Source organism: Tenrec ecaudatus, chromosome 13 (assembly GCF_050624435.1).
Source record: "Tenrec ecaudatus isolate mTenEca1 chromosome 13, mTenEca1.hap1, whole genome shotgun sequence".
NCBI lineage: Eukaryota > Metazoa > Chordata > Mammalia > Afrosoricida > Tenrecidae > Tenrec > Tenrec ecaudatus.
This window is the reverse complement of record NC_134542.1, coordinates 42,815,470-42,841,582: the sequence shown is the minus strand read 5'-3', so window position 1 is coordinate 42,841,582 and position 26,113 is coordinate 42,815,470. Positions and strand designations below refer to the sequence as shown.

Below are 26,113 nucleotides of genomic sequence, written 5' to 3'. Positions count from 1 at the left end.
TAGTGAATACATGCTTGCAACAAATTTCCATTTCTAAATACTACTGTTTGTACATTTCCCTCCTGATTAAATCCCTTGCATGAAGAAATATTCATTTGCTCAGAGAACTCAACAATTCTGGAAAGTTTCCAAAGAAGCCCATTCCTCTGCATTAGGTAAAGAATGTGTGGAATGGTCCAATAAGCTTGGATCACTTAGTCCCTATTCTCCCATCTAGCCCACATAAACTCCTGAGTGGTTACTGTGTTCTCAAGAATGCTTGTGTCAAATGTGAAGTCCTCCCTCCACCCCAAATAAAAAAGGATGAGATGTTTACATGTACCATGTACTACATATAAATATTTGTATTTAAAAATAAATACAATAGCAGATCAACTGGTTAATAGCAGAGTCATCCGATCCGTAGCTAATCTCTGCTTCCTAGCAAGCTGAACTCAGTGACAACGTGCCCCATCGCCCTTGGTAAAAATCAAGCCCCAGTGGCTGCTAGTCTTTCTGCTGCTAAGAAAAATAATGTCAAAATGCTCTAAAGTCAAATAAAGTTCTTAAATTAATTGTCAGTTGGAAGTATTCTTTTTGCTTCCTGCAATTGATATGATTTCACAATAATCGGGATACGTATACAAGCATATCAAAGTGTGTGATACTTAGCATAACGAAGTTGGTGTTGTATGCGGTCTAGGGGATTCTGACTCATAGCAATCCTGACCCAGAAGGGGTCTGTCCCCATCTGCAATCTCTGGAGTAGTTGAACGGCAGGTCCCTGGGTTCATTAGAACAGCCGGCCCTGAAGCTCACAGTCCCGTAGCTCATGAACACTGTGCCACAAAAACCCACGTCCACGGCTGTCAAATCAATTCCCACTCATAGCAACCCTGCAGGACACAGCAGAACTGCCCCACAAGGTTTCCAAGATCACGAATCATTACAGAAACAAACTGCCATGTCTGTGGTGAGTGGGTTCAAACTGCTACCCTTCTGGTTAGCATCCAAGCGCTAAATCACGGTACCGTGAAAGCACCTCAAGATCAGCCCATATAACTCTCTTACATACTACACCCGCATCAAGTCTGGCTACACATGGAGCTATGTGACAAATATCTATCTTTATTTATGTAGTATGGTCTAGGGGTCCTGGTGGTGCAGCGGTTAAAGCATCCCACTGCTAACCAAAAGGACGATGGTGAGAACCCACCAGGCCCTCCGTGGCAGACACAGGTGGCGGGCCACTTCCCCAGCTCTGCTCTGGCCTGCAGGGTCTCTCTGACTCAGAATCAACTTCAATGAGTCTGACTTGGGTTTGGTATAGGATGTACATATTTATGGATGCATGTGCCCATCCAGATGGATGCACACCCACTTACTCATTTCAAAATATGTGAATGTATTCTCTAATGAGAACTTTCTGAGATAATCTATGATGGAGACTCAAAGTTGCAGGGGAAATGGCATGAAAAGATAAAAGAACTTTTCCATAAGCTTTTGGAAGCCCCTCCGTACGTCCACAGTTTGAGCTACACAAACCTATGGCCATCGATGGATTCCGACCCATGGCACCCCTACAGGACCGAGTACCCAGGGGGCTTCCGCGACTGTAACCTTGAAGGGAGCAGAGAGTCACATCTTTCTCCACAGAGCAGTTGGTGGGTTCAAATGGTTGGCTTTTTTAGCAAGCAGTTGAACACTTCACAACTGGGCCACCAGGGCCACACGACATCCGCATTACACATTCCGAAATAATCTGTGGGTGCTCCCCGTCTGTACTTACGCTCCATAAAATAGGGCCCGGGCTCAATTCTCCAAACAATCTGTCCTTGTTGTGTTCCACTCACGCCCCTGTTTTTGGAATCCCAGAAGTTGGCTGGAGAGTTCTCATCTGAAAAAAACAAAATATGTTTTTTAGCTTAAATACAGCCTGCTACTCATTCATTCACTTGAGAACTTGGATTGGTCTTTCTTAGCCAAAGGCGGAGTGCAGATTGGGGACCCAAAGCCCATCTGTAGACAACTGGACATCCTCTTACAGAAGGGTCGCAGGGAAACGAGCCAGTCAGGGTACAGGGTAGCAACGATGAACCATACAACTTTCCTCCAGCTCCTAAATGCTTCCTCCCCACCCACTATCATGATCCCAATTCTACCTTACAAATCTGGCTAGACCAGAGGAGGCACAGCGGTACAGATAGGGACTGGAAACACAGGGAATCCAGGACGGATAAACCCCAAGACCAGTGGTGAGATTGGCGACACCGGGAGGGTGGAGGGAGGGTGGGGTGGAAAGGGGGAACTGATTCCAGGGATCTACATATAACCTCCTCCAAAGGGGACAAACAACAGAAAAGTGGGTGAATGGAGACGTCAGACAGTGTAATAATAATCTACAAATTATCAAGGGCTCATGAGGGAGGGGGAGTAGAGAGAGAGGGGGAAAATGAGGAACTGATAACAAGGGCTCAAGTAGAAAGCAGATGTTTTGAGAATGATGATGGCAACAAATGTACAAATGTGCTGACACAATGGATAGATGTATGGATTGTGACAAGAGTTGTATGAGTCCCCAATAAAATTATTTTTTAAATGAGTAATACAAGTACTAAGATAAATGAAAATCAGATAAAGGGGGAAAACTTTGATGAACACTTTTCTCAGTAACTGCTGTCTGGCAGGTGATTACTATGAATTTCTTTCTGTGTTTGTCTCTAAAGGACAGAACTGAGGAAGAGGGATGGGAAGAAACTGGAATCTCTGGATTGAGCCAGGTGAGACAGTGATGCCAGACAGAAGAGCAGGGAGCCCAGGGACCATTGCTTCTGCTTCAGCCTGGAACTCATTTAGAAGAAAGGGGTGTGAGTGATCATCTATAAAAGCTTTTATCAGAAAGTAAAGGAAGAATAAAGCTCAAAGGATAGGGCCATATGGCTACGGGACTGAGCAAACACACAACACAGAGTTGCCATGAACAGAATCAGGAGACACATCGGGTCTACTACTAGCACAGTCTTTTCAAAAAAAGGCTCAAGACTGTAGACCTCAAACCAGTATCAGGAAAGGGAAGAGAGCATTTAAGCGACTGTTGACAGCATAGGACAACCATGCCAAGAATAGGCCTGACAGCAGCTGAGTTAGTTCATTGTGCCAACCTGACCGATAAACACATGTGGGTTCATTGAAGAACTGAGAGAGAAATGGCTCAGTGAGTCTCGCCTTTCTAGTTCTTGGGTCTCTTGCTTTGTGATGGTCGCACCAGGGTGCAGCAGCCTTAGCAGTTCCCTGCTTCAGCTTGCAAGGCTGACTTCCTGCAAGACATCCCCAAGGAGAAGCCACATGGTCCTACCCCAGTGCACCCTTGGGTGCTGGAACACCCATGTGGAGACCCCTGCCAGCGCTAAGATGTTTACACATTCACTGACTCGGCTCTCCTCCTGCAGTCAGCATCATTGTGTGTGTTTTTTGAGATGGAGGAGGACTTTGTGGATTGGTGTTGGACATATGGGTTAATATGTTACTGCTGGACTTGTGGGCTTGGCCAGCACTGGGTTGGGATTTTCTTGATGTGCACTTAACCGTTACATAAAACTCTCCCTTATACATGAGTTTCTGTGGATTTGTTTCTCTAATGTACCCAGACTAACACAGCAGCTTTCCCCAAGTTTTCTGACCATAAGACAGAGAAAACAGGAACAGATTCAGGGTGCCTGGTGGGGGAATGAACGGTGTGGGGTCAGTGTCCAACCTCCTCTGACTTCATAAAGGGAAAGGAGAATCGGGCTCAACGTCGCTCAAGGAGGCAGAGGCCAGACATGCCTCCACGCTCCAATCTTCTTTCCCACTTGTGCCACCAACCGTCCCCGCCAAGGCCCTCTCTCCTCCTCTGTCAGGTTTGAAAATTAATCTCCATGGCCACACTGACCTCACAGGCAGTACTCACCACGGGGGGAGTTGATTAGAGAATTCCAGATTACAATTCACAATCAGGAATGCGGAGGATGCGGTTCTCCCGTCAGGAGCACCTCTCCTCACCACGGGCACAGGCATGCATCTCTCTGGTGCTTGGCGTCTCAGCCACATCACGGTGGGATTGTGAAATTTATGTTTTAAAGATGTATACACGATGAAGAAGAGTGGGAATTCCAGAACACTTTGTGCTCATGTGAAACCTACAGTCGGCCAAAAGGCAGCTGTCCAGACAGAATGAGGGACGCACCAAGGTTTCGAAGCAGAAGCATGTGTTAGGATTACATGCTTCACCATACTTCCTCAATCTGCACACGGAAAAAGCAACCCACGAAGCTGGACTATATAAAGCACATTGGCGGAGGACTAGTTACCAGCCTGAGACACACAGATGGGACAACCTTTCTGTCTGAAAGTGAAGTAGGACTTGAAGCACTTACATGAAAACCAAAGACCACACTCAACAAGATGCATTATATTTCAACGTAAGGAAAACAAAAATCCTCACAGCTAGACCAGTAAGCACCCTCATGACAACGAGAAAATAGCAAAGTTGTCTAGAATTTCATTTGATGTTATTCACAATCAACACTCATGGAAATGGAGGTCAGGATACCAAACAACATATTACGCTAGACATACATATAAGGGGGTACCCCCCAAAAAAACCACCAGGAACGTCCCCCCAAAGCTATGCATTTAAATTTTTTAACATAACAACCAAGAGCTGACAGAGCCCCCCAATAAAATGATGGGTTTTTTTGTTTACTGAAAAAAAAATAAAGGAAGAGAAATCCTCAATTTACCAACATCAGAAAGCTATTACAAGTGGGAACTGGTATGCAGCATATGAACATGTGTAGCAGAGATTAAGCATAATACTCTAGCAGTTGTGGGATGTTCCTGTAAGGCTAACAGTGCTTCCGTTTGTCGTTTTATTTCCGTTTGTCATCCGAAGGTTGATTCTCTCTGGTCTCCACAGCCTTGCCAGGGGATCTGTGCTTTCGGATTATCAGACAGATAGACGAACCCTTGCTGTGTGTCCCTGACTGACGGCAGATCTAAAAGGAAAGTGACTCAAGGTATTGCAACAGTCACTATGTTTTTGGTCACTGACTTACTCACTGCTTTTCCCAGATTTTTCTGAGGTCAAAATAAACACACAAATAAAAACAAAAACAACCTTATCACCTTCAAACTACTCTCTATTACACTCAATACATTAGTCAAACCTACAATTCCAGTCTTGGAAACATTTTTCAAAATCATCTGTCTGGATGGCTGACAGCATCTCCCTCGTATTTTTCTTCACCTCTTCTACGCCATCAAATTGCTGTCCTTTCATGTTCCTCTTCATTTGTGGAAACCTTTTCATTTGTGGAAACCTCTTGATTTGTGGAAACAAAAAGAAGTCTCACGGCATGAAGTCAGGAGATAATGTTCATTCGGCAAGAGAGGCATGCTGCTTTTTACCAAAAGCTGGTGCACTGGGATGACCGCAGGAGCAGGTGCATCGTCGTGACAGTCAAACCTGTCCCCGTCTGCCACCAATCAGGCCTTCTTTGCCACACACTGTTATGCAGTCTTTTCAGAACCTCAAAATAGAAAGCCTGATTCACAGTCTGAGCTGGCGAAATGAACTCCAAATGCACTATCCCCCTCACATCAAAAAATCAAATGAATATCAGCTTGATCTTTGATTTCACTTCATGAGCTTTACTGGGGGGCAATGTGATGATGGCATCTTCCACTGGCCTGATGACCTTACTAATGCCCAACTCTTCTGTCAAAATTCACTGAACCAAGCTCTAAGATAGTACAGATAACGTCCCCATCTCTTCAGTGGTCTGTTGTCAGTCTTCAAGTGCATGAATTTTGTCGACATTTTGGTCCATACTGGAAGTTGACAGATGTCCAGAACACAGTTTTTCATCGACTGACATCTCGCCTTTTAGGAAAAGAGAAAAATACTCGTACACTGAGTTTTTCCCATAGGGCTGTCCTCGTAAGCTGTGTTCAACATCACAACAGTTTCTGCGGCATTTTTCTGGAGCAGGAAACAAAATTTCACAGCCACACACTGCTCTCTTAATTCAGCCATCACAAAAAACGAGGTTTGAGTGAAACTGGTTTTACACAAAAATTCACTGTGACCGGAAAGAACCTTCCCAGACGACACTACTGGGAACACTAACACAGAGGCAGTTGCTACATACTCATCTGGTGGGAAAAATGCGTACTATGAAAGCTCCACCCCCCTCCCCAGAAGAATTTATTTCAGAGGACAGCACTGAAGCTACAGCTCAGGGAAAGGGTCATGTCTGATCAGAGCACACAGGAGCAAACGAAGAGGGAGGAAGAGAGAATGGAGCACATCTGGCCCACCAAGCCCTGAGGATGATATTTTCTCTTTTTTTTTTAACATTTTATTATGGATTCATACAACTCTTATCACAATTCATACATACGTCAATTGTGTAAAGCTCATCTGTACATTCTTTGCCCTAATCATTTTCAAAACATTTGCTCTCCACTTAAGCCCTTTGCATCAGGTCCTCTTTTTTCCCCCTCCCTCCCTGCTCCCTCTCTCATGAGTCCTTGATAATTTATAAAGTGTTATTTTGTCATATCTTGCCCTGTCCAACGTCTCCCTTGACCCCTTTTTCTGTTGTCCGTCCCCCAGGGAGGAGGTCGCATGTAGCTCCTTATAATCAGTTCCCTCTTTCCAACCCACTCACCCTCTACCCTCCCAGTATCGCCCCTCACACCCCTGGTCCTGAAGGTATCATCCACCCTGGATTCCCTGTGCCTCCAGCTCCTATCTGCAACAGTGTACATCCTCTGCTCTATCCAGACTTGCAAGGTAGAATTCGGATCATGGTAGTTGGGGAGGAGGAAGCATTTAGGAACAGGAGGAAAGCTGTATTCTTCATTGGTACTACATCGCACCCTGACTGACTCATCTCTTCCCCTAGACCCCTCTGTGAGGGGATCTCCAGTGGCCGACAAATGGGTTTTGGGTTTCCACTCTGCACTTCCCCCTTCATTCATTATGGTAAGATTTTTTTTTTCTGATGATGCCTAATACCTGATCCCTTCGACACCTCATGATCACACAGGCTGGTGTGCTTCTTCCATGTGGGTTTTACTGCTTCTGAGCTAGATGGTCGCTTGTTTACCTTCAAAACTTTAAGACCCCAGACACTCTCTCTTTTGATAGCTGGGCACCATCAGCTTTCTTCACCACATTTGCTTATGCACCCGTTTGTCCTCAGCAATCGTATCATGGAGGGAGGACGATATTTTCACTCAGATAAGCCAATTCACAGAGAGGACCATAAGGCCAGCCCCAATACGCGACACGACATCCCTCACCGGCGCATAGAGGTGGGGGAAAGGAAGTGGGTGTTAACAAACCAGGGGACAAGGGAACAACAAGTAATCTAAAATCAATGGTGAGGAGGGTGTAGGAGGCCTGGTAGGGCTTGATCAAGAGCAATGTAACCCAGAGGAATTACTAAAGCCCAAAGGAAGGTTGCACATGATAGTGGGACAAGAGGAAAACAAAAGGAAATAGAGGAAAGAAGTAGGAGGCAAAGGGCATTTATAGAGGTCTAAATACAAGCATATACATATGTAAATATATATGATGATGGGGGAAATAGATCTATGTACATATATTTATAGTTTTAGCATGAAGGTAGCAGATGGACATTGGGCCTCTACTCAAGTATTCCCCAGTGCAATAACACTTTATTCTCTAACCTGGCATTCTATGATGCTCACCTTCCCGACATGATCACTGAAGACAAAGTGGGTGGATAAACAAATGTGGTGAAGAAAGTGGATAGTGTCCAGCTATCAAAAGATATAGCACCTGGGGTCTTAAAGGCTTGAAGATAAACATCTTTCTGAGAAGCAACAAAGCCCCTATAGAGGAAGCACACCAGCCTGTGTGATCACGAGGTACCAATGGGATCAGGTATCAGGCATCAAAGACCCAGAACAAAAAATCCTATCATTGTGCAGAGTAGAGACCCAAGAGACCCAAGCAACTGGACACCCCGTACAGAATGGTCTTGGGGAGGAGACGAGCCAGTCAGGGTGCAGTGCAGCACCCATGAAACATAAGACTTTCCTCTAGTTCTTTAATGCTTTCTCCCCCTACTATCATGATCCCAATTCTACCTTACAAATCTGGCTAGACCAGATGATGTACATAGGTAAAGATAAGAACTGGAAACACAGGTAACCCAGGACAGATAAAGCCTTCAGGACCAATAATGAGAGAAGTGATACCAGGAGGGGAAGGGGAAGGTGGGGGGTGAAAGTGGGAACTGATTACAATGATCTATATATAACCCCCTCCCAGGGGACAGACAACAGAAAAGTGGGTGAAGGGAGACATAAGTCAGTGTAAGACATAAAAAAATAATAATTTATAAATTATCAAGGGCTCATGAGGGAGGGGGGAGTGGGGAGGGAGGGGTTAAAAAAGAGGACCTGATGCAAAGGGCATAAGTGGAGAGCAAATGCTTTGAAAATGATTAGGGCAATGAATGTACAGATGTGCTTTATACAATTGATGTGTGTATATGTGTGAATTGTGATAAGAGTTGTATGAGCCCCTAATAAAATTTTTTAAGAAAAAAGAAGTACACGTGGAGTTTGTTTCACGTATTGTGGACATGTTATCAGAAAGGGCCGGTCTCTGGGGAAGGGCTTGCAAGAAGGTCGGCAATAAAGATGAGTCTCCTTCTGCAGCAGCGTGCTCACTCTCACTCAGAGGGACCACCGCGCGGAGCACGGCTGCACCGTATTTCCCTCTGTTCTTCACCGGGTCACGGTGAGTAGCGCCCACTGGATGACACACAGCAACAACAACACTAGTATTTCTGCATTTTCAGAAAATGTCCTGTGAATAGGATTTTAAGAGCCCGCCTGAGACATGATCAGACCTAGCAAACAAATCCAAACGTAAGTTGGGTTGGGAAAGGTTTCGATGTTTGCATTGACATTTCCAAAGCTCCATAGAGTGATGGAAACAAAACAGGAAGAAACAATTTTTCAAAGTCCTCATCTCTCTACCAGCCCAGGGGAGTTGAGCGGAGATAAGAAATTTTATGAGAAAATTGCCATGTGACAGATTTGTGCCAGGGAAGTGAAAAATGTGCTTGCAAATTTCCTTTTGCACTAAAATAATCCCATCTCCACCCTAGGGTTTCTGAAAAACAAATGTGAATGTATGTTCAATCACATTTTGAATACAAATTGAAATAATTATCCTCTGGCAGTGGGTCCTGAAGAAGCTGGCTCCATTCTACCTCTACTGGGGAATGAGATGGCTTCTCTGGGATTGGGGATAGGAGAAGCAACCTTGAGCTATAATTGAATCAAAATAAATATTCTATACCTGAACAAAGAACACACCTTCACAAAGAGTACTTAACTATGAATGCTGCAAATGCACCAGCACTCACTCTGCATTATTGGAACCCCACTACAACATGAGCGGGGAAAGCGACAAGGACTTTGGGTTATGCACCAGATTATGAGGAGGGGAATTTTTTAAAATCATTTTATTGAGGGCTCGTACAATTCTTATCACTATCCATCCATCCATCCATTTTGACAACGCATATGTGCATTTGTTGCCCTCATCATTCTCAAAACATTTGCCTTCCACTTGAGCCCTTAATATCAGCTGCTCGTTTTCCCCCTGGAGGAGGGGGATTCTTTACCATTAAATGTACCCACCAGAGTACCAATCTTACTCAGTGTAAGGGGAGTTCACTAGGATGCTATCCCACGGATTTGTAAGCTTGTCAGTATGATTTGGCCTACCCTCCCTTGATGCCCGATTCTTTACATGGAATCCCTCGGAGGGCAAAAGAGAGATGCAGTGCAAGAACTGCTTAAGCCAAAGCCCTGATGAAGGCTTACCCAAGGCCCTCCCCTCGCCAGGGAAGCTCGAACCTCATTTTCCTACTGCCCCCTCTCCCTAGTCACTCGACGTCAGCCAATCTGCCCTCCACGACGTCCTGAAATGCAGTCATCACTACCCGCAGGCCTGTGCCCAGCTGGTCCACTGCTCTGGAACTTTCCCTCACGTATCCTCAGGGCTCAGCCCCTCTCCTTCATGAATCTGTTTAAACATCACCTTCTCCGTGAGGCCTGCCCTGAGGTCCCCCACCACCATCCCCTATCCCCCCCCCCGGTTGAAAAGGGCAACCCCTGCAGCATTCCTAGAGGAGTGCACTCTGCTTACCTTGCTTTCCAAAACCCTCTGTCCATCTGACGTATGAATCACTTACGCTTCTGGTTTCTTTCCTAGACGGTCAACTCTAAGAGCTCAGACGTTTCCAATTATGTTTGCTGATGTCCGCCAAGTTCCAAGAAGGCACATAGGCGCTCAAAGTTGGTTGACTGACAGGCGTATTGTAAGCTGCTTTTGATTATGATCATGTGACATTAACTGAATAAACCACATCATTTGCTGAAGAGTCCATTTCCACTCCTGGTGACACAGTGGGTCACATAGTAGAACTGTGATCACAGGCTTTTCATTGGATGATTTTCAATAGGTCGCCCAACCTTTCTTGCCATGTGCCTCTGGATGAACTAAAACCTCCAATATTTCGGTTACCAGTCAAGTATATTAACTTCATTATTATACATTATAATAGATATTAATTATATATTATATAACGTGTTGTATGTAATATATTAACTAGCATTATCTATTCATTAACGGCATATCATTGTCATACTGTTAAAATGCACAAAATAAAATTCTCATGAAGAAATGCAGAACTTTGAGACACCCCATACCACTAACCCCAACTTGGTCAGACTAGAGAACAACTTATCAATGATTTCATGGTAAGCTTCATGAGGCTTAACCAACAAGATCAGTTTAAACTCTAACTCTTGTAATAGAAAAACTTTCCAATGCCTTCACACTAACTCAGCCCCCTGCTGAGTTGGTATTCCCTTTTGTTTACACCTTCAGCACATCACAGAGACACACAAAAAGATAAAGCAGCTTACCAGAGATCCTGTGACCAGGATCAGGCAAAGGCCTTCAAAACATCTTACACAAGTTCCTTCTTGGCCAAGACTTGCAGGGAATTTATAAATTAAAATTTCCTTTTCCCATATTGAATGTTCTTCTATCTAGGGTATATGGTGGAATGAAAATTCTTTGATAATAACTCAAATGGAAAAATTACTAAATGAACAAAGAAACCCATATTTTATTTGGCAACTGTAAATATTCATAAGTCTCAGGATCAAAGCAAATAAGGCACTTAAGTATATATTTTTAAATAAGGCATCTGAAATAGTTTTATCCAATTTCATGATTAAAATACCAGTGGGAACTATGTGCACTTTGAAAAATTGAAGGCTTAAAAATTCCCAGGGTCCCCCAATCCCAACTACATACACAGCGACCCTCCCCCCATAAGAATTTGCTTCAGAAGACTGCACTGAAGCTACAGCTTAGGGAGAGGGACATGTCTGATCAGAGCACACAGGAGCAAATGAAGGGGGATGAAGAAAGAGTGGAGCACATCCTGGCCCACCAAGCCTTGAGGACGATATCCCTGCTCAGAGCAGCCAATGCAGAGAGGACAATATAGCCGGCCCCACTACGAGACACGACATCCCTCACTGACCCAAAGCCCTATGGGGACAACACCGGAGACACAGTGTTGGAATTGCACCCAATCTGACCCCACCACACTGAGGCAAAACACTAAGGGCACGCAACAGAACAGCAAGGGGAGCAGGGCAAGGAAGTCCTGAGGGAGTACCAAAAATAGACTTTGGGGCCAGGGCGTGGCACCCCATCAGACTCCACTGGAAAACACTCCTAAAGTTCTCCAATAGACATTGAACTATTTACAGGCTTTTCTTTCTTTTTTTTGTCATCGGTTTTGTTATTGTTGTTGCTTTGGGGCTTTTTGTTGTTGCTGCTTTGTTTTGCCCTGTCTTGTTTTTGTGCACATTATTATCTCTGCAGGACTATCTAGATAAGATAGACTGGATAAACAATCTAGAGGAGAAACCAATGGGACTGACGCTTCCGGGGGGACATGGGAGAGGGGGAATTGTGGGAAAGGAAGTGGTGTTAACAAACCCAGGGACAAGAGAACAACAAGTGATCCAAAATTGGTGGCGAGGAGGGTATAAGAGACCTGGTAGGGTGTGATCAAGGGTAATGTAACCAAGAGGAATTACTGAAGCCCAAACAAAGGCTGAGCATGATAGTGGGACAAGAGGAAAGTAAAAGGAAATAGAGGAATGAGCTTGGAGGCAAAGGGCATTTATAGAGGTCTAAATGTAGGCATGTACATATGTAAATATAGTTATATATGATGATGGGGAAATAGATCTATGTGCATATATGTAGGTTTAGTATTAAGGTAGCAGATGGACATTGGGCTTCCACTCAAGCACTCCCTCAGTGCAAGAACACTTTGTTCTATTAAACTGGCATTCTATAAGCCTTCTCAACACGATCGCTGATCACAAATGGGTACACAAGCAAATATGGTGAAGAAAGCTGATGGTGCCCGACTATCAAAAAATATAGCTCTGGAGTCTTAAGGCTTGAAGGTAAACAAGTGGCCATCTAGCTCAGAAACAGCAAAGCCCACATGGAAGAAGCACTCCAGATGTGTATCATGAGGTGTCTAAGGGATCAGGTATCAGGCATCAAAAAACAAAAAATCCTATCATTGTGACTGAGGGGGAGTGCGGAGTGGTGACCCAAAGCCCATCTGTGGGCAACTGGACATCCCCTTATAGAAGGTTATCGGGGAGGAGACGAGCCAGTCAGGGTGCAGTGTAGCAATGATGAAACATACAACTTTCTTCTAGTTCTTTAATGCTTCTCCCCCACCCCCACTATCGTGACCCCAATTCTACCTTACAAATCTGATCAGAGGATGTACACTGGTACAGATAGGAACTGGAAACACAGGGAATCCAGGACAGATGATCCCTTCAGGACCAGTGGTGAGAGTGGCGATACCGGGAGGGTGGGATAGAATTGGGGAACCAATTACTACATATAATCCCCTCCCTGGTGACGGACAACAGAAAAGTGGATGAAGGGAGATGTCAGATAGTGTAAGACATGACAAAATAATAATAATTTATAAATTATCAAGGGTTTATGGGGGAAGGGAATGAGGAGCTGATACCAAGGGCTCAAGTAGAAAGTAAATGTTTTGAGAACGATGATGGTAACAAATGTACAAATGTGCTTGACACATGGATGGTTGAATGAATTGTGATAAAAATTGTATGAGCCCCCAATAAAATGATTTTTTTTAAAAGCATGACTTAGGTTAAGCAAACTTTGTAAAGTTACATATTTGGTCTCTGACACTTTACCAATGCAGTACATAATTTTATTTCTAAACTCCTGGTTTTAGGCTTCTTGGTTGTGGGCACAATTGAAGTAAATTCTAGAGAGGAAAAAAAAAGAGTTGTACAAGCCCCCAATAAAATGATTTTTTCCCCAATTTTCCAGAGTCATGTTCAAATACCATTGACTGTCAGCACATAATGTTCCCCATTTATGGCATAATTATGCTTTTCTAATGAGAATGTGAATCCACCCTCTTTTGGTCATGATGTGACCAGCATCTAGTAGTTTGATAAACTCCTTAGCACAAGATCTAAAATTAAGCCCCTCAGGAATATTCTGTGACAATGACCTTAAGGTGCCTCAATCTTATTCTGTGCGCCAAAGCTGCCATCTCAGAAAAGACTTCTTACTGCTAAATAAGTCGTAATGAGAAAATGTAGAAAGCAGGGGGGAAACTTTAGGGTCCTATTTTAAGGGCCAAGTGATGACTAAGGAGAATGGGAAGGAACAGTTGGCCCCAACACACATACACACAGAGAACAATCATAGACGTGATGTGGAAATAAATTTATTCAAAGTTAGATCAACAAAGCTCAATGGAGCGCCCCACCATCTATCAGGTAATAATCTAGGTCACAAGGATTCTGACGGGAATAAGACCCTGTGTCACCGAGATTAAGGCAAGTGAGGAAGGAGGTCAATGCACGGCCCAAGGTCAGGTGATGATCCTGTGCCGTGAAGAAAGACACCGGCATAGGTAGAGACCGACTGGTAGGAAAATGTCATTTAAACAGACTTGAATGAAGTGAGAGTGTGAATAAAGTATGAGAGATTTGGGCACAGAGCATTCCAGACATGAAACTTATGGTAGTTAATTTTTAGTCATCTTTGATAGGCGATGGTTCTCAGTTACTTGGCCAAACCCTAGTCTCATTGGCGTCGTAGCATAGTAACGTCATTCCCTCAAGCATAGTAACTCATTCAATCAGCGCCATGGGGTGTATCGGACTATCATTCACGGTGTCTCATTATTAGCTACATCTAAAGTATGCAATCATCTCCCATAATGAAGCCTAACACAATGCAGTTAACCAATCAGTTGAGACTCTGTCATTATAAGGTAGATCCTAAACTGAATCATGTCTGAGTTAGATTAAGACCAAAATAAACACACACACGAAGACAGTTGACCTGTGAGGATTCTGTGAAAACCTGATTTATACTTTCAACCTCCAGAAATATGAGAAAACAAATTTCTGGCCTTTAAAGCCAACCACTTGTGATATTTCTGTTTGGGCAGCAGGAGACAAATCAGATCAATCGTTAATGCAAAGACCCTGAAATAGACACAAGCCCATCATTTCCAGCAGAGTGATGCACCCAGAGCCTAGTGAGCTTGGGAGAAGATGTGGTCAGAAAGACAGGCAGGGCCCAGCTTGGTGCTGCTCTGGTCAAGTCAAGTTCAAGTCATGAAATTTATGTATAAAAGGGTGAAGTATTGCCATGTCCTACATCACATTATGGATAACAATAGTAACATATTCTGTAGAACTTATATGTACCAGGTACTATTACAGTGCCTTACATTTATTAACTCCTTTTAGCCTCTAATAGCCCTGTGAACTAGATACTTATTTCCACTCCCTATTTTACAGATGTGGAACAACAACAAAAAATGCTGGAAAACTTGCCTCAGATCAACTCACTAATACATGCAGGATGAAGCCAGCCTATCTTGTTTCAGCGACAAACTCAACATTACATTGCACCAAAGTGAAACGTTTTCCTCATTCTGATTATGATGGAAGGATTTGATCTAGATTTTAAAAAATCGTTCTGGTGCTGTGTACAGAGTGGAACACTGGGCATAGCGCTTCATGGCCAGGATGAACATCAAGCAATAGAGTCATAACCTGAACATGACTCTCGCCCATCTCCTTCCTTCCTGTGCAGACAAAGCTACAGCAGATATAAATACACACCCTCGTGGAAAAGGTCAGGAGCCAATCAGACTCTTCAGTGCACTGACCCTGTGAGGTGACTCATTCACCTCCACAAACTTCTCCAAGGCAAACCACCGTCCTATGATTCCACTAAGTCCACCATGCCCCTCTCTCTTATCCACGCAACTTCCAAAAGCCAACATGCCCATACTGGCCTTAATCGATCAAAACACAAAGCTCTGATACACTGCCACTTGGTAATTCAGTATGGCTCTGAGAGAGATGTATTTCATGTGTCACTAATGTTTCGTCCACATAAGCCCTTAGGTACGCAGCACACACTTCAGGGGCAGCGGGATAACACCCCACTTGATAGTGACGCTTTCTGAGTGCCGGGGTGATGGTGAGAGCCCAGAACATCAAGGGTCAGCAGGCATTGGACTCCATTTGGCCTATTTACTGGATTTCCACAAGTCCTAAGACTGCATGGCCTCCGGGTCCTCAAACTACAGAAGAATAATAGTTTCTAGTTCAGAAGATTGTGAGAACATCAGGAGTTCAGAATGTGAACCTGCAGAATCAGCACAGGTACCTATGAGTAGCTCAACAGGGGAGTTGTTTTAAACAGTCCATCTACTTCTTTATCCCAAAGGAAGAATATATATATATATATATATATATATATATATATATATATATATATATATATATATAGAGAGAGAGAGAGAGAGAGAGAGAGAGAGAGAGAGAGAATCTTCATAGCCATAAACACAATTCTTCAACATCGTTGCCTTAGTTTTTAACTTGAAAACTTATTTTGTTGAATTTTCTCAAAAGCATATATATAAATTCAAACAAAAATGAGCTTAATTTAACTTTTTGAGATTTTATAACATATGACAAATGGCCAGGCAGCAAATGAGAAGTCCTTACTGTACAGTGACAACAAGCTAGGTCACTGGAAACACAGCACTGAGTTTCCCACATACTCTCCCAGTACTGCCACATTCTTGCTTGAAGGTCGTACAGATCTGACCCTCCCATTAGAGAGCTGTAAGCCGGTCTTGATAGAGAACCAGGTGGACGCATTCTCATTTGCTATGCGACGAAACTAGGACTTTGGATACAGTGTGCAACTTGGGGACCTCTTGGCACGGCATGTGAAAAGAGCTGCCAGGACAGACGATGGGATTTTGACGACAGGTTGTCTTTTTCCCCCTCTAATCACTATTTAAATAATAGTAATGATATCATGCAAACACTGAGCTCTCACTCAAAGACAATCCCCTTCAACTGCAAATGCGGTTTCAAAGCAACTCTAGATCCTTCAAGATCAAAAATGCCACCTTTTCGTGACCATTCTCATAAACATGCTAAGATTTATAAACTATAACGTTCAGCACAAAAACATCCGTTGGTTAAACCAAAAACCGAATCCATTGCCCTCTAGTCCGTGCTGATTCAGAGCAACACTGTAAGACGAGAGTATTGCTGTGCCATAGGATTTCCAGCCCCAGAACTCATTGAGGAGACAGACTGCCTCATCCTTCCCTGTGCAAGGGCCGCAAGATCTGAACTGCAGACCTTTCCATTACCGGCCCAATGCCTAACTCCTGTGCTTTCAGGTCACTTACCCTCAGGTCAGGAGTAAATGTGCCCTTTGACTTTTATGAGTTCGTTTACTCTTTATTGAAGGGAATCAAATATTTGGAGAAAGCATAAACTGGCTGAAAATATTCCAAGTATGCGGTCTATTATTTGACTCTGATTCCCAAAGTTACGTCTGCATAAGTGGCTGCTTCCCGTGTGCCTCTCTGGAAGATGAATGATCTTCCTAAATAGATTGCTCCCTTGATCTGTATTAAACCACCCACCTACTACCGAATACAGTGAACACTCCGCAGTGTTTCTCAATGTCGGCGCCACGCTCTACCCAGTGCCATGCACACATATGATCGTCCCTGGCTCCTGGGCTGTAAATGCCAGTTTCACCCCATGTGGTGATTGAAAACCATCTCAAACACATCCTCTGAAGAACCAATGATTGGCATTTCGTGGTAGCTAAAATGTAAAATTTTCTCTGGAGAACAAAATTATTTTTAAGGGGTTAAAATAGAACCAATGGCCCTAGTGGCACAAAGGTGAAGCGCTCGGCAGACAACTCACCAGTGGCTCCCCAGGAGGAGCGGGGCGACCTGCTCTGCCAGATCACAGCAGAAGAGACCCTATGGGGCTGCTCTCCTGGCCCTGAGGGCCTACGAGTCGGAATCGACAGCACACACGCCAACAAGGCAGAACGAACACTGCCCCTGCATTCATCTTGGTTTTAGAAAACTGATTAAAGCAGAGTTTCAGCTTGTAACTTTTGGAGATTTATAGAAAAGGAAATTTTCCACGGTTATCACCCACCTACCCCACCCCCCAAAATCCTTTTAAAACTTTGTTTTTATTCTTACTATTCGATTTTCAGGTTTGGTTGACTCGCCAGCATCTGGGGTTGATCCAGTGAGATGTGTTGCTTGCGTGACGTTGGGCTGAGCCAACAGAGATGCCGCGGAGGGCGTGTGTGACCACAGACACGTTTTCTCGCATGGTGTGGGAGGCGAGAAGTCGCGATGCAGGTCACGACTGTCTGTCAGCCCTTCGGGAAGGCCCTTCTATCTTCTGAGCGTCTGCTCCTGAGCCATCCCCAAGTCTGTGGTTTGGCATCTCTCCTCCCACCCCTGCCCCCTTGTTTACCCTCCGGTCGGTCTCCCAAGAGGCGGACTCAAGAGGGGTCATCATGCAGACAAAGACAACCTACTCCCAAATTACAAGATCACTACAAGCAGGACAGTTAGGGTTTACAGTACATGATTTTGGAGGACGCAGTTCCACCCACAGCACCTGCCCGCATAAACTTCCAATTAAAAATAGATCTTTCAACATCTCCTTCCCTAGGAGCTTTGCAATTCTTTTTTTTTTTTTTTCAAACCACCGACATGATTCTTCCCCGGGCAGGCGATCTGTCATGCGATCCATGTAGACACACTGGAGGACCATTTTCAGAAGCATCCTTGCAGGTTGCCCGTACAGTTCACAGCCCAGGCAGGTAGCCCGCGTACGACCCCTGGGACTCCTTGGGAAGGAGCATGTGGCAACTGGACCTTTATCTGGACAGGATTACAGGCGGCAGTCCCAGCACTGGTCCCCTAAGCCAAGGAAAGTGGCTGACCGCGATGGGCACGGCACAGTTTGTTAGTAACTGCTCCTAACGAAGCTCAAAGGGAGCCACATGGAAGACGTGTTCAAAGAGAAAGGCAGTTGGCTGAGCACATGGACAAGGAAACAGGCGAGAGGAAGACTCAGGTCACAGAACTTTTTAAGACCTTACCTCGTGTCATCCCAAAGAATGCCTCCGTGCCTTGCCCAGAGCAGAAGCCATCCTTTCACATCCGACTGAGGGGCAGCCAGAGGAAAGCTGGTTCATTCTCCTTAAAACCAGGGACTTGGCCTACACCCACTTCGAAATTCCATTCATAGAAGTAGCCAGAACCGAAGCAGGGCAGCTCTAGAGTCCCAGTGGGCTCTGGCTGCTCGGCAGCCCCCTTCCCTGGGGTGCCTGCTTCTCCTCCTCTTCCCCCAAAGGCTGCAGAAAGGAAATACAAAGCGGGACTTGGGCAGGCCCTTGCCAGGAAGTGAAAACCAGACCAAGAGTCACCCTGCCTTTCACCAAGACGGATCACTCCTCAGGCATCCTAAGTGAAAAAACACAACGCCTCACGTCCCCTCGGCTGAGGCAGTCTGGCCACACCCCTGGAAAGGGTACAGGATGCAATCGCCCCATCCTCCCTCAGCTTCCTTCCTTGGCTTTTCCATGGGAGAATTCCAAAGAACAAGTTCTGTGTACACACACACAGCAGGCTGACAGCAAACAAGCTGACTGGTGTCAGAGGCGAGAGGAGCTTGCTAGTCAGTGTCCTCATAACGGCTTGGCCACGATCTTGGGAGCACAGTTTAGTATTACCAAACGTAACCCGATGTAACATTCATTTAGGTTATTGAAACAGGCTTACAGTACGCTAACCAATTCCGTGTGGAGTTTGTGGGCTTATGTCTTAAACCATCAATGTGGACTACTTTATTTCCCCCCAAACACAACAGAGCTGTAATGAAAATCCAAATGGTTGGCTTTCGACACAGGATCTCTTTCAAGCCATCACGGGTAATGGAAAAATGGAGACCATCATCAATCTAGCCAGGGCTCTTGGTTTGTGCTGAGAAGAGACTGGGGCAGGGAAATCCCCAGTTCTGTAAAACAGACCGGGGCCTTCTGGAACTGTTTGGCACCCCTGTGACACACCTTGCAATTATTAAGTGCTGGTTGACTGGGTGGAGGCAGCCCAAGGGCACACGCCCATCTCTTGGTGGGAAGCAGAAAGAAGGGTCCCATCTGTGGGCACTGAGTGCAGCTCCAGCTACACTGGGGCCCACTCACTCCAGTCTCTGAACACGACCCGTCCCTCCAAACTGAAACTATCGGTCTTGCAAACACTGTAGCATTTGCCAGATATGCTACAGTAGCTACACTCAAAGCTCTGACTTATCAGCCTGTCACCAATGCCCAAATACGGCCACAGAGGCTGTCCTTGCATACAAGGAACCCGTATCATCCTAGCAAGTGACCGTCAGAACAGAACTGCATTTTTAGCTGATCGAGAAAGAAAGTGTAGATGGAGCATGGTGATGAGATGAATGTTGGAGCTTAGACTTAAGGACACCTCGTGCCTACATATTTGGGGAATATTTTCCAAATGCTGGCATTTCAGTCAGTCCCTCTTCAATTGGGCTAAAAAAAAAAAAGCAACCCTGATTGAGTAGGATAGCTATCAAAGAGCCCTGGCGGTGCAGTGGGTTAGGTATTCGGCTGCTAACTGCCAGGCCAGCAGCCAAGCCCACCTTACGCAGATGCAGGAAAATGCGGTGGTCTGCTCCTGTGAAGATGCAGAGTCTCGGAAACCCTGGGCAGGGTCGCTATGAGTTGCAATCCCCTCGAGGGCAATGAGTGTACTGTGGCTGTCCTGTGGGCACAGCTAGATCACAGTGCCGGTGGTCAGAGCACACGTAATGCGATTCCTCTCTCCAGATCCCTCCCCTTCGTGCGGTCAGGCCAGCAAGTCCACGGCAACCAAGTGTGGGAAAGCCTCGGCAAGCAATGGTGAACTCACACGTTGCATTTGCATCTTCATGTATCATGCACAGATCACACAACACACTGCCCTGGGTCAAGGTCCTGCACAAGACCTCTCTCAAGTGTTGAAAAGCAAGGCGGTCATTTTGAGCACTAAGGTGCACCCGGCACAAGCCATGGTGTCTCCATCGCCTGGCAGGTAGGTGAAAGCAGGACACTGCATAAGAAGGAGCGATGTCCGTGCATCACTGTGCTGGTGAAGACTAGGGAAAGTGACACAGCCTGCCAAAAGAACAACCAAGTCTGTCCTGATGGAAGTACAGCCAAAGTGCTTCCTGGAGGAAAGGATGACACAACTTCACCTCACCGGCTTTCGACATGTTGTCAGGAGAGACCAGTCCCTGGAGAAGATCAGCATGCTTGGTAAGGTGGCGGGCAGCAAAAAGAGGAAGACCTTCGACAAGGTGGAGCGACACAGTGGCTGGCCAATGGGCTCAAACGCAAGAGCAACAGTGAGGATGGAGAAAGGACAGGCGGTGTTTCGTCCCGCTGTACAGAGAGCCACTGCGAGTGGAACGGACAACACCTGCTAGAACTGGGGGACGACTGCGAGCAGGTGGACATGGCCCATGTCCTCGAAAAGCTCACAGTTCAAGAGGGAGACAAGCATTGCACAACAAATATAAACTGCATCGTGTGATGACCAATGTGACACACGCTACAAAGAGGAAGAGAAGGTCCAGAACATCCGAGGAAATTCACTCACCAGAGCGGGGTTCGAACCCAGGTCTGCAGGGTGACGAGGGGAAGGAGACGAAAACAGCAAGCACTCATTCCAGACAGAAGCGCTGTGCAAAGGACCCATGGCAAGAAGCAGTGTCACACTTTCCAAGACTGGAGGACAACCAGTGTGTTCCAAGCCCAGAGGAGGAGAGACGCGTGGCCCGTGAAGGAGGTCAGACATTTGAACGATAAAGCATCAGCATAGAGAAAGAGAAGCGTGTGGAGAGGGAATGGAAGCTGTCCCATTTCCCATCTATTTAAGACCTGCTCTCTCTGAAAGCCCAACTGATTAACCCAGCTCTCCACATGCAAAGATATTGATCTAGTAAGGATGCTCTTGGGTGAAACTATGATTTGCAGATGCTGGATGGATTAATCAGGGAAAATTAAAGACATCACTTAACTAATGTAGCGTATTCCCAAGGCTCTCAGCAAACTTATTAAGGAGGAGCCGAGAGGAAAGTCTTAGCTTGCAACACAAACAGAAATGAAAATCCTGTGTCTCCAGCCATCTAGATGGTGGCACAAAAATAGGAGAGACAGAATCAATATTAGCACAGCAGGAAGGAATAGCCTTTTGCCTGAACAGCTTATTATTCATCCCTTGTGTGTTTCTACATTTGCATGCCTCCAAATCTGACATCGCTCAGAGTATGACATTATTTGGCATGTCCTACTCTCTGTTACTATCTTCTTTGCTGCTAACTTTTCCCCCTGAAATGATGCTCAGAAAACAATTCGTGAATGTTCATTTCATCATTGCTCTGCAGATTCTCAAAATCTTCCAACAGAAATGCACACCAGTTTGTGGCTTCATCAGAAAGGTTTAAAAAAAATCAAATTGATCAAGAGATGTAGCATCTGGGGTCTTGGAGGCTTGGGAGTAAACGGGTGGCCATCTAGCCCAGAAGCAGCAGGGCCCACATGGAAGCAGCATACCAGCATGTGTGATCACGAAGTGTCTAGGGAACCAGGTATCAAGCACCAAAGCAGGGGGGGAATCAGATCATTATGAATGAGGGGAGCATGTGATGGGGACCAAATGCCTATCTGTGGACAACTGGACATCCCTTGCAGAGAGGTAGTGGGGAGGAGATGAGTCACTCAGGGTACAGTGTAGAATTGATGAAACTCAAAACCTTCCTCTAGTTCTTAAACGCTTCCTTTCCCCCATTATCATGATCCCAATTCTACCTTGCAAACCTGGTTAGACCAGAGGATGCAGAGTGGTGCAGAAGGGAACTGGAAACACAGGGAATCCAGGCCAGATGAACCCCTCACGACCAGTGGTGAGAGTGGCGATACCAGGAGGGAACAAGGATGGGGGTAGAAAGGGGGAATCAATTACAAGCATCTACATATAACCTCCTCCATGGGGAATAGGCAACAGAAAAGTGGGTGAAGGGAGACGCCGGGCAGTGTAAGATATGATAAAATAATAATTTATAAGTTATCAAGGGTTCATGAGGGAAGGGGCGGGGAGGGGGGGGGGGAGAAAAGTGAGGAGCTGATTCCAGGAGCCCCAGCAGAAAGAGAGCATTTTGAGAATGATGAGGGCAACGAATGTGTAAGTGTGCTTTACACAACTGATGTATGTATGGATTGTGATAAGAGTTGTATGACCCCAATAAAATGATTTTTTAAATCTACTTGAAAGAGATAGTTGCTAAAAGATCAAAGTCAGGATCTCACATATAAACCAACTTTTATACTGATACTTAAAAAATAAAGTAATGACGAATTGTATCATTTTACTGCTTTTTAAGTCTGCCCTTTACGCTTTGTGTGTTTCACGCATGCGATAAGCCCTGTAGATTTGGGGGTTGGTTGGTATGAGAATAACAGGTGATCACATTCAGGGGGAATGATAGTAGCTGTCCTCGGGTACCTATTAAACACGTACTCCACACTAGGCTGTACGTATCCCTATGTAACCCTTATGTAACCCTCAGCCTAACTTGAAATACCATTACCATCCTCACTGCACAAATTTAGAAAACTGGGAACTCGAGGGCTCGATTAACTTGTCCGCCCCAGGTCCCATAGGGAGAAAGTTGTTGAGCATACATCCTAGAGTCTGGGTGACACCGACTGAAATGACACAACTTCCCCCAACAAGGCACACTGCTGCCCACCAAGTGCCAAGAGCAGTTCAAGGTAGTTCTGAATTATTATCTGATAGAATTCTGAGTTTCTCTGAACAATGGCATTATCTTGAAGATCAGAAAAACAGTCCAGAGAAGTCTAGTAACTCAAATGAGGGCTCCCGATGGCAAGGGTCAGAGGTACAGAGGAAGATTTGTCCAGAGCCTGCAGAAGTGCTTAACTGCATGGTTAATGGGTTCTATAGCTATGTTATTTTTTTTACTTGAAATAGGAACTATATTCTTGCACATGTGGAAGAATTTAAGAGTTTATTTTTAGATATGTAGCACTCTGCAATTAAAATTAAACAAGTGGCGATGAATATGAAATGAACTCATTTGTTATGAATGCTTTTTGTTTCTAAAATGAGAGCAATGCCTTTTTCCAACAATGCATTGTATATGGTTAAGATAGGAATTAATCTGACAACATATCCTGAGCATATTCTGCTGAAAGTACATATTTACATATTCAAATATATTCACATTAGTGAAAGTTTTCAGAACCATGATTTGTAACATTAGTTATAACATACTACACCATGGTATATAGTGTAAAACTAAACATATCACACAGATTCACAACCCCTGAAACGTTAGTTCCCAAATTTTCTTGCCTATTACAATTCAGACTCCATAGATAAAGCCACAGAAGTCCTTATTCTGTAAGTGTGATATGGTGTTGGTCTAATTTTTAAAAAACAGTAAGCCCGGCTAGGTCTCATACAAGTGGTTCTTGGCCTTCACCTTGAGAGACACTGATGTAGAGATGCAAAAATCGAATAGATCACACATTTAAGTACGTATATATATAAATGTCACAATTAATTCTGCAAATTCCTTTGTACTTTGGCGAAATAAAAAACGTATAGGCCTTGAATGGATTCTGACTTGTAGTGACCCTATAGGGGAAAACAAAACTGCCCAGTAGATTTTTGAGCCATGAAACTTTACAGAAGTAAAAATTTCATCTTTCCCCTGTGGAGTGGCTGGTAGTTCCTAAATACTGACCTTGACCATGTAACTCACTCTGCCACAGGGTAGTATCCCCTACTATAAAAGATCAATTCCCATGTATGTGGTACTTAATTTGCTTTAAAAAAAAAAAGGTACAGTAGAACGAAAAGCAAGTACAAGAAAAATGAATACAGGAAGGAGCATTACCATGAGAAAGCATTTTCATCTATATTTAAGTTTAGTGCGTGTCCAAGTCAAAATAGGGGCCACAGACCGTGGGGAGTCCATGAAATGGCTGTTACTAACCTCATAAAATAAGGACAGAAATTTAGCATGTCTTGAACATTTTTAGAGAAACATGTTAGTAACCTGATATCTGTTTAATCATGAAAATATGGGATTATATTTTGTGGATCTTTTTTCTTCGGTTCCATTTTTCATAGTTTGTTTTCATTCTAGTTTCCAAAAGCTCAGATGCCAGGGTAGGTTTAAACCACCACAGTAAGGTGAGAAGCAGCAGTGAACTTTAGTTAGAACTCAGTCAGTCACTCCTGGTCAGTCCAGGGGGTCCCCACGGCCAAGATTTTGATACAGAGTAGCTGTTTTTGACATGATCTCAAAAGGGTAGGGATGCAGAATGGATTTCTTGGTGAATGTCTGAATAAGCATTTTGAATCTCTCACTCAGTCTAAATCCGCCACCAACAAACCAAGCTGTCCTATGGGATTCGACGCAGTTTTCAGTTTGTACCACCACTTAGAATATCACTTTTGAAACTCCCTAATAGTTGCCCTGTAACAGTCGAAAGCAGTACAGGTGTGCTTATTCTAAATGCGTTTCTTTCCACTTCAGAGAGCTCCTCAGGTTGGCCCTGATTGACAGACTTTGTCTGCACGCATCGTTGCCGACCTGAGAGGGTCTTTTCTGGCTGTTCTCGGAAAGCGGATGTTTTTACAGTTTGGGTCACTGCAGTGTCTGGGGTCGAAACGCTCTCTAGTCACGTTCTTGAAGTTTAGTAGTGACAATGTTACTAGCATCACACAGCATCAAAAGTTATTCCAGTTTTCAATCCACGGCACACAAGTCTCATGTTGCCAATTTCCTGCCATCTAGTAAATTTTTAATAACTCCCTCCCGTATTGAAGACGTACACTGTCAGTATCATTAAAGTTAAGCACTAGCTAATGTGCTACATCCTAATTTGGTGAGTAGTGAGGTGGTGTTACAAGCCTGTGAGCAGCCCTCTGCAGAGCCACGACGGGTCTCTCTCTCTCCGACCAGAGGGAAGAAAGCCAGGGTCCTGGAACCATGGAGAGCCATGGACTCACAGACTCCACAGACACCAGCCTCTACAACCCGAGGCCAGAAGAACTGCTGGGCTACCACTAGCAAGCACCCTGGAAAGGCGCACCTCAGAAGGTCCCGGAGAGAGGGGGGAGAAAGGTGGAACAGAACTGCCAACTATGAGCCCAGACTTACTGGTCGGATCGGAGCTGGCGGAACCTCCAACACTATTGCGCTGGGTCATCCTTCAGGTCTAGAGCTGAATTCCCTCCACATTAGACTAATCAACCATTTAAAATCAAGAGGAAGAATATCCGACTGGGGCCTCCTAAAAATAAGAAACATGTGTGCACCGAAAGATTTCATCAAAAGAGTAAAAAGAGAACCCACAGACATGGGGGGAAAAGTTTGGCAATGACTTTTTGGACAAGGGACTACTCTCTGAAATCTATGGAAAAGTTCAGCAAGGAAAAGCCCAACACCCCAATGTAAAAAT

General features: G+C 44.8%; 1 protein-coding gene across 2 annotated transcripts in view; it reads right to left on the bottom strand.

The window, feature by feature from the left end:
• The window catches only part of HECW2 (HECT, C2 and WW domain containing E3 ubiquitin protein ligase 2), a 431,089-nt gene that overhangs the window by 168,229 nt on the left and 236,747 nt on the right, over positions 1–26,113 (bottom strand). The window contains exons 1-2 of one of the 2 annotated variants that reach the window (XM_075529170.1): positions 18,653–18,944; positions 1,769–1,876 (exon numbers count right to left, since the gene is read on the bottom strand). In XM_075529170.1, coding sequence (XP_075385285.1) covers positions 1,769–1,876; positions 18,653–18,662 — 118 coding nt within the window. In that variant the 5' untranslated portion in view covers positions 18,663–18,944. Of the gene's footprint in view, positions 1–1,768; positions 1,877–18,652; positions 18,945–26,113 lie in introns of those variants that run through there. The other variant, XM_075529169.1, reaches the window with a different exon arrangement.